The 9,861-nt window shown below is 35.9% G+C and overlaps 1 protein-coding gene across 4 annotated transcripts; it reads left to right on the plus strand.

Annotated features, from left to right (window-relative positions):
- Positions 1–545: 545 nt before the first annotated feature.
- Positions 546–9,636, plus strand: LOC120075478 (GATA transcription factor 24-like). 4 transcript variants are annotated; one of them, XM_039028901.1, is made up of 12 exons: positions 546–697; positions 869–1,179; positions 2,274–2,360; positions 2,437–2,570; positions 3,116–3,223; positions 3,633–3,747; positions 4,808–4,867; positions 6,193–6,258; positions 6,343–6,420; positions 7,050–7,130; positions 8,916–8,984; positions 9,058–9,636. In XM_039028901.1, the coding sequence occupies exons 2-11, from the start codon at positions 889–891 to the stop codon at positions 8,979–8,981; spliced, it is 1,086 nt and encodes a 361-aa protein (XP_038884829.1). In that variant the 5' UTR covers positions 546–697; positions 869–888; the 3' UTR covers positions 8,982–8,984; positions 9,058–9,636. The 4 variants fall into 4 exon arrangements, with proteins under 4 accessions (XP_038884829.1, XP_038884827.1, XP_038884830.1 ...); XM_039028899.1 differs by having other exon boundaries at positions 8,916–9,636; XM_039028902.1 differs by lacking the exon at positions 6,343–6,420 and having other exon boundaries at positions 8,916–9,636.
- The last annotated feature ends 225 nt before the right edge of the window (positions 9,637–9,861 follow it).

Consider the following 9,861-nt stretch of genomic DNA (forward strand, 5'->3'; position numbering starts at 1 on the left):
ATCTCCAGAGACAAAAAGAGGAAGAGGGGAGATGGGGATGGGGATGGGATGAGGGGGTAAAATTCATGAATTTAAAACATATATATTGAGTAAATTTAAATTATATATGACTAAAATTGAAAATGGCAAAATATATTACTTAAAAAGTTTTTTTTTAAAAAAGGCAAAATATATATTACTCAAAAGTGAAAATGGCAAAATGTAGTCAACGTTAACCAAACATAGCAAAGTCGTTATTTTATCAAAGAACAGGGCCCACTTGTATATCCTAAATAATTTCAGAAACATTATCCCATGACTTTAGTAGTTGTTACCAGCCGTTGGATCTGATTATAAAAAGAGCAATCCTGAGGTGGGATTCCACTTGGCCGGCGCTTCAGTCCATTGACCTTGACACCCGCTGACCAATATGAACCGTCAAATCATGTGGGTCCCATTGTACATCAGATTTCCTAATCAAACAAACGGCTGGAGATGAGGTCGCCACAGAATTTTGCATCTATGCGTCGTAGAGAATAATACCTCCAGTATCTATGTTTATTAACTTGAAAAATCTCCGTCCCCGGCACTATTTCTCGTTATTATTATTTTTTTAAAAAAGAAAAACAAATAAAAGACTGAAAATTTGAAAATTACCCGTTTGAGTCTCTCCAAGGAAACACAAGGGCACATCTTGCAAATCCTTTAACCATTTCTGGTAGCCTTTTTTTTAATTTTAATTTTAATTTAATTTTTCTATCTTCTTGGTTTCTGAAGCTTTGTTCGAGCTCGAATTTTCGATTTGAGTATGGATTTTCAGAATTTCATGGAATTGTTCACCTTTGACACATGAAGGTGGTTGACGGTTAGGGCTTGGTTTCTGGTGCAGTTAGGGCTTTCATAAAGTTGATGGCGGCTGCAAATCCTCAGCCTTTGCAAGCGCGTCCCTTCCAGGGGCATGTCCAAGTTCCTACAATGATGGGGGATGATGACGCTGAATATGAAGATGGTGGTGGTGGCGGCGGCGGCGGCGGCGGCGGCGGCGGCGGCGGTGATGTTATGGATGATGTCGAAGAAGCTCATATGACTTCAGTAAGCGTAGCGAATCATGGAGGGTTGGTCATGGCGTCTAGAACTAGTGAACTTACGCTTTCTTTTGAGGGCGAGGTTTATGTGTTCCCCGCAGTTACTCCCGAAAAGGTACCTATTAGCCTGTTGTCTGGCATTTTTGTTATAAGTATATGCTTCTATTCTCGCAGTTATGTTTACTTTGAACAAGCTGGAGTTGTTAAGACTTTTCATGAACCCGAACTCGTGTCTTTATGCTACTTTGAGGGCCTGAAATTATTCAAAATAGGCTATAGTAGTTAAAAAGGAGTCTCAGTCTTGATTTTCTGGAGGATTGTGTTGGAATGAAATTCTTATTATCTCTCTCTCTATATTTTCTGAGAGAGAGACAGACAGACACGCAGAGACAGAGAGGCAGAGACTTTGGGTAGACTATATTAATGTTTTTGTTCAAATTGTCTGACTTGTTAGAATATTCGTACTTTTTTCAATGGATATATAGAACATTCATGTGCAGATCTCAGAATTTTAGTTTCTCTCTCTGTTTTCCTGGTTATGTCATTTTTTTTTCTATCATTGAGTTGTTGCATGAAGTTCTGTTGTAACTTGTAAGATGCTTTATCTACAGAGCTTTATGCTGTGGCAGTCAGATATTTTTCATGATGATTCCCAATTTTTAGGGGCAACCGCTCATGTGTTTCATTGGGATATCCAATGAAAGGTGTCGCACATCTGGTGCCTGCCCACAGAATTGTGGGCTGCCTTCACGATCACATGGTTGACGCCTATTACACCAGGAAATGAGATAACTGCCATACCGTTGTCAATTAGTCAACCTAGCCTATTTCTTTTCATTGAAATTTGGGAGGATTGGTTTTGTTCTCTAGGTCTATTTGAGTATGTTTGATCTCCCAGATTTCTTTTGGAATAGCCTGTCAATCTTCTTCTTCTTTTTGACTAAGCACAACAATGATGGGGTATGTTGGCAGTACTTCCTTATTGGGACTTGTCTCATGCATGTATCTTTCTCTCTTTGCGTGACTGTTGTATTAGAGCAGCTGATCTGTACATTTTTTTAAAGAACTATTTGTTTTCCATCTTAAAGAAAACAATTTGGTTAAGATAAGGAATTCTTGCCTTTCTTTGAGCAGGGTTTATTAGTTTTGGAATCCAGTCTACTTTGGAGTTTTTTTCTTTAGAAGAATTACAGGGTTTTGATGTGACAGGTACAAGCCGTGCTCTTACTTCTTGGAGGGCGTGATGTGCCAACAGGTGTACCTACAATGGAAGTGCCATATGATCATAATAACAGGGTAATGCAAATTGTGGAAATTTTACTCCATATTATGTGGGTTTGTTCATATATTCGATCTTGCCTACCGTCTTCAGGGTATAGTTGACACCCCAAAGCGCTCCAACTTATCACGGAGAATAGCCTCCCTGGTTAGGTTTCGTGAAAAACGGAAGGAGAGATGTTTTGACAAGAAAATTAGGTACACTGTACGGAAAGAGGTTGCACAGAGGTAAGATCACTTAGGCTACTATGACATGGAAGTAAAAGTTTAGTGAGAATATTTTACTTTGCGCATTAGCATTGGCATCTGTGGTTAATTCAATCCTCTTCTTCTCTCATCGTTTGATACAAGATGCTTATGGATATAGTGTACAAAATTCTAGGTCTCAGCTGCAGGATGACTTAGCTCATAGCCTCATATTATTAAGGCAACCAATTTTGCCTCTAAATAGTAATAGCTAGTACACTATCTTTGTTTCTGTTCTGCTGAATAAGTTTGAGGCCCTTGGACTTTTGTTCTGCTTCTGTTAGAATTCGCTCATTTGAACCAACTTGATAATTTAAATTTAAAGTAATTTTTATGTAGCAGACATTTATATACTCTAATAAAAATGAGAGGTATGTTGATAACTTCTTTTTTTTTTTTTTTTTTTTTGAGAAACTAATGTTACTCTTGTCTTTTGGGAAGTGAAAGTAGATCTCACTTCTTTATGGAAACAGTTTTTATAGCTATGCACGTTTAATTATTATTTTTACTTTTCATTGTTGTTTTAGGATGCACCGTAAGAATGGCCAATTTGCATCCTTAAAAGAAAGTTCAGGTGCTTCAAGTTGGGAATCAGCTCATAGTTGCCTCCAAGATGGGACTCGTTCAGAAACTGTGTGAGTTCATGGTTTTAGTCTGTTGTTTGAAATTATTTTTCAACAATATATTGTTTGGATACATACATACATACATACATACATATACACACATATATATATACACACACACATACATACATACATACATACATACACACACATACATATATATATATATATATACACACACACACACACATACATACATACATCATACATTATATATATATGATATCACACACACACACACTATACATACATAATACATACATTATATATATAATACACTACACACACAATACATACATACATACATACATACAATAGCATACATACATACATACATACATACATATATATATATATATATATTATTGCTGTTATATACCTCTATCAATAATAATATTCCTTCTAAAATATTTTTCAGTTTGCGGAAATGTCAACATTGTGGTGTTAGTGAGAACAATACACCTGCAATGCGTCGTGGGCCTGCTGGACCGAGGACTTTATGTAATGCATGTGGTTTGATGTGGGCGAACAAGGTTTTTATTCTAAGAATTATCAACATAAATTTTAACTTAAGACGTCCTCTTACATCTTGAATATCTTTTCCTATTATTATTACTTTTAGTATAATGTTAACAGAATAAGATATTAACAACTGGAGAAAACTGTGTGCCAAGAAAGATGTCTTTTAGTTAGTGCAGTAGAGATATTGCTGTATTTACCAAAAGGCTTAAAGTGTTTACACCAAGAATCAGACATTATATATATTCTTCAAAGGAATTCAAAAGGTAATATTGTCAGGCATAAGGACAAGGGAAAAGTAGTTGGCTCTGTGCTTCTCCATAAGACATGCCAAGGTGGCACCATTTTGGGGATGGGCACAAGTGTTAATGCTTCCCGACAAGAGTTTTCCTGAGAACACCTTAACTTTCTTCCGGTATCTTCCAAATTACCTCACAGAGATGAAAATCAATGATAACATCACTCTTTTTTGAGATCTAGGAAAAGATTTATTGGTAAAAGAGCTGTTTTTACATGCCCACAGTCATTATCTTCTGGCCAAGCAAGGAGATTTTCAGCTAGCACAGAAGGGCATAGCCATAGCCGTGGTTGAAATGCGTCACTATTCGGACTCCTCCTTGATTTAAGTGGCCAGCTGGAGTCCCCAAATCTGATCTACAGTGAGGTTTCACTTTTAAGAGAAGCTGTAAAGTCTTGGAAAGGTCACTGGGAAAGGAGGAATTAACTTTCTAAAATGTTCCTGGGATTTGACATTAGATCCATTTTCTATACGGAATGAAACATGATCATTCATAAAATTTTGAAGCTTATTATTTTGTTTTTCACTTTGCTCCAATGAGAAACCCCTTCCCGAAGAACAGCCTCCCTAAATTAAGCATTGGTCTATTTTTCATTACTTCAATGAAATTTAAGAAGAAACATGGAGAGCAGGTACCAGGTTTATGTCCAAGAATATCTTATGGATTTAAATTTTTAATATATTCTATTTTTTCATGCAGTATCTGTTGGTATTTTTCTTCTGCAACATTTCCTTTAGCATTTTGCCTTTCTTTTATTGGCTTATTGGTTGTACAGGGCACGTTGAGAGATCTCAGCAAGGGAGGGAGAAATGTATCTCTGGATCATATGGAACCTGTATGTTGAAGAAAGCACTGTTTTTCATTTTGAAATTGTTCGTCTCATTGTTTAAGGCTTACTGTACTCTGATATTGATCAAACTTGTTAGAATGCATTTTCTGGTGGGTACTGGCTTAGGATACCCACTTTTTCATTTTTTAAGTAGAAGTTTTAGATGGATGAGGGAAAAAAGAAAGTACAACTAAGATGGGCAATGCCTTTTCTCTAGATAAGAGGCCCATGTATGGAGAGACAGATGGCACACAACTGTGGGACTGGATGATCATCCCTTACCCAAGAGGATTAGGAAATAACCAAAAATTCTCAAATCAGCCATATTAGGGGAATTTCAAGAAAAGGAAAAGAAAAAGGCAAATGGGAAATCTCTTTGGTGGTGGCATCTTGAGCGATTTGATTTTTCTTCTAACAATGACCACATTCCAACCGAAGTAATGAGTCATTAGGGCAAGAGGGAAATATTACATATCCCATTCATATCTACTAAGAAAGCAATGAATACATTTTGTACTTCCACACATAATAGATGGTAGATTCCTTGGCTTATAATCTTATGTTTTTATGTGTTTTGAGTATTGACCCATCTTTTGGTTTAGGGTACTGGCATCATGTTATTCTTAGTGTATGTATGCCAACTTTTCCTTGAGAACCAAAATTTCCGTCTTAATATGATCTCCTTCTCTCTACTTATAAATTATGTTTTATTATGTAATGTAAATTGTTAAATAAACATATTGTATCCCCTTTACTATGCTATGATAACACCATTTAAATGTGTTCAAGCTCTTAACTTCCTGAATGGTTGACATTCTATTGTTCTGATCCTTTTCGCCTCTTATTGTAGACTGCTTTTCAAAATTATACTCCTATAGCTTCTGTTCATCTCTAGTACCTTCTCACAGTAAATATTTCCTAAAAACCGAATATGAAACTAATATTTTGATAGGCTGTTTCTGGCTGTTGTGTGAAACGTGAATGTGTTCACTACATGATCTTCTACTCTGACATCAATTTGTTAGTGATTGAAGTCTTGCATTATTTCAGTTTAGAATATAGATCGAGGTTGAGGGGTTATGCATGTCTGTCAGTCTGTATGTGTACATTTTTTAGTTATTTCTCAATAATACATATATTTCCCAAAAAAAGAAAAATCAATGATACATATTTATTTTCATCTCACGTCTTTTCTTTGCATGCCTAGTTTTTCTTCTTTCCCAGTTACTAGAACTACAGTTCGTGACGATTCATGGAAAGTTTGTATGCTTTTATTCATGTTGATGTATTGACCTACATTGTTTTTTCCAATGACCTCAATGGCTTTGCAGGAAACTCCAATGGATGTCAAGCCCACAATCATGGAGGGAGAATTTTCAGGCATCCAGGATGAACATGTACTACTTTTTTCCCCTATTAAAATAATTTCCATTTAGCTACCTTGTGTTATCTGGAAGCCAATGCATACTATATGCATGCAGGGAACTCCCGAGGATCCTAGTAAAACCATGACTGAAGGCTCCAGTAATCCTTCCATTGACCCTGACCCAGATGAGGAAGTATGCCCGTATCTTAGTGGATTTTAAGCCTCCTATTTTTATATAACTCTTTTTCACCTGCAGCTGAGTTTCTCTGTTGGATCTTTATGTACCCTTGTTTTCTTTTACCTTGGAGTAGGTAGCTCCGTCCATTCACTTAGATATCCTAAATTACCGAACCCCCGTTGTGAAAATCGGCATTTTCACTAAGTTACTCGTGTTGATAAATTGGTTCGTGCCAGATTGGTGCTCTTATATCTGTTCACTGTGCTTTTGTCAATGAAGGTGCTTGGCAGATGCATTCCACTTGAAAAAACTTATCCTAGATTTGCAGTTCATTTGTTTATCTTAGTCACCCTATTGCATAATTTCATGAGCTAGTTTGCTCTTGAATTGAATGCTCGATCAATAAATCGAGGATGCTTGATCGATGAGAATCTTGTTAACCTGCACATGTTATACTGCGTCACTCTGTCCATTTGCTATTCTTGAAGCCTGAGAGTATCATTGATTACCCTCAGAGTTTAGTTTTTGTAGTGATTTTAAAGGCTACATAGTTGAAAACGAAATAAATCCTTGAGCACTTTGTTTCATACTTGACAAGAAAAAGTGTGCAATTCCAAAGTAACTTGATGTTCCTTGTGGCGCAGGACATAAATGAAACCACTGGAGACCTTACAAATTCATTGCCCATGCGAATTGTCAATCATTCAACAAATGATGATGAGCAGGTATTGCTTATTTTTATTTCAAAATAATAAATGTGAATTATCTTTTATTTCAATGACTTTATTTTGGGAAGGGCAAAGCTATTTTAATTTTTCCTTGGGATATAATTTGAAAAATAAAAATCTCATTGTGTATTAACTTGAAACACTTCCTCAAACCCTAGTCAAACGCTTTAGATATCTCATCCAGGTTGCTTTCATGTTTGAAATTGTAAATCTTTTGTCATCCTGATTCCTGTATAAGTTATAAACATCAGTTAAATAATTCTTCATTTGTTAATAAAACGGCATATGGATTATGTCAAAATAATAGGCTGAAAAGAAGCTAAATTTATTCACAATAAAAAAATTAAATTAAATTATTAAATCTCTCATCAACTCCAAAGCTTGCATGTAGGTCGTGGTAAATTGAAATTTATATCAAAACTTAACACTCCTCACTTGAGCGGGAAGATTTGTGAATGACCCAACCAGTAGAAATCAATATTAGTTTAGGTGGAAATGAGAATAAAGGCTTGGATACAAGATTTTCTCCTCTAATATCATGTTAAGTTGATGGATTATGGTTTCAATATCACCGACAAACTCCACAATCCTTGAGAATTTTAAACTAAAGGGACCAAGCTATTTACAGAAATAGTAGATTGGTTGGATCATCGCATCTATTATAATCCATTAGGACATAGAAAAACAAGAGCTATTATTCCTTTATGCACGAGGTTAACCATTGACATTTTTTGTTATGCTCAAAGTCAACGGTTGTAGTATGCATTAGTAAATCAGGAGAAAGTAAGTCTGACTTGCTGGAAACTTAGACATGGTAGAGGCCTCGGAACTGCCCGCTGGAATCAGGAGAATATGTTTGATCTTTCTTTTCTTCCAAATTTTCTGTTCCTTTTGGAAGTGAAATGATACAATGCAGAAATTTGTCCAAAATGGAGGTTCCGACATTATTTATCTGAATTTTAAGTTGCCAATGGGTTTAAGCAGAGAAATGAATCCAAATGGAGCTTTAGGCATTATCTATACTGGGAGTAATAAGGTTTAAACAGAGAAATTAGTCCAAAATGGAGGTCTAGACATTGACAATTTCTGTTTAACCAAACCCAATCACCAATATATTGCCGATGTAGAAATTATTCTTCCGTTTCCTCTGTTACAATTTTCTTCTCCATTATGGTAGTTCAGTTTGTTAGAAGCCAAACTAAATGTAGGGCCCACTCTGGTACAAAGTAATCCTTGTCCTAATAGTCAGATATTCAGCCTAATTTAAATACCATTGCTGCTCCCCTTCCCTTTCATTCATCGGACAATGTCACTTCAGGCCTCTGACCAGTAATCTTGTCTTCTCGTTAGGAAAACCTCCATGATTAATAACAGATATATGAGAATCAAATAAAGTAAGCCCCAAGAGCTCAGTTAACCTTAACATTAGATGTTAAAAATTCTTGCAAGCCTCATATTAATTGAATTGAAACTTAGTGAAAGTTGTTGGTACAAGTTTAGACTAAGCTGTTAGTTATTACTATTCTTATTTGTTGTTCTCCAATGATTCTCCAAGGAGATTGCTTGTATGAACCATCTGATGGCAGCTGAGCCAACTGGCAACCTTAACTCTTTTAGATTTGGTGCTGATAGATGTAGACGACGGACCTTGATTGCATTAACAAGTGGCTTCGTAGTGCTAATATTTCCTTGCTTTTGCAACTAGTAAAATCACTAAGTGGTATGGATTTGCTGCATTTTTTGGGTTGATATTCAATTACTTATACTAGTTTTTATCTTCAGGAACCTCTTGTTGAACTTGCTAATCCGTCAGATACCGATATAGACATCCCCACTAACTTTGATTAGAAGGTAATCGTTTGCTTAGGAGATTTCAAATAATACTTTGGCTGTTAATAATTTCTTGTGCCCGCATAAATCCTAGAGGTCAAGTTACCATCAACAATGGAGTGGCAGTTAGGACTTGTATAATTACAAAAAATGTCCATGACATAAGGTTCAAGTGTGCAGTGGTCATCTTTTGGCCGGAACGTTGCACACTGGTCTCAGCTGACGTTAGATCTTCTAACGATGTTGATATTGCTGCCAGAAACTGTTTGTATTCACTGTACGAGTCGAGTTGTTAGGGGATACGGTTGAGTTCTTCCATCAGTGTATGATCTGAGCGATTCATTTGGTAGGATTACTCTTGATTCAATTTTATTGGAAGGTCTGCTTCCCTAATTTATCGTCATAATGATGAAGGGATCAAATGCTTGTGGTGTTTGTATCTTAAGATAGACCTTTGTTTTGCTTCTAATTGACAAATATTATATACAATGACTTGAGCAGTTGCTAATAGAATAAATTTGCACATTGCGAGCCCTGTAATTTTAGTGATGGCCCCTTCCCTTCAGGGACCTTTTTAGTGTAGACTGATGGATTAGCCAATCGCAAAATTGGAAAGTTTGTACTGTTCTGTTTGGTCATGTATAAAAATAACTTGAAAGGAAAATTTACAGTACGTTTTATTTTTTATTTCCATCATCAAGGTTGTGGGTGCTACTTGCAATTTTGACAGGTGAAGATTATTGGACTCGAACTATTTCTCATGGTTGAATGGAACTCTTTTAAATGCAAAATTTATGCATCAATAAATTGTGTTTGGTATGTAATTAAAATATTATTTTAGCACAATTGACATGAAGTTTGTACTATCGATTTCGGAGCAGATATTCAATTCTCACTT

Source organism: Benincasa hispida, chromosome 4 (assembly GCF_009727055.1).
Source record: "Benincasa hispida cultivar B227 chromosome 4, ASM972705v1, whole genome shotgun sequence".
NCBI classification, from domain to species: Eukaryota; Viridiplantae; Streptophyta; class Magnoliopsida; order Cucurbitales; family Cucurbitaceae; genus Benincasa; species Benincasa hispida.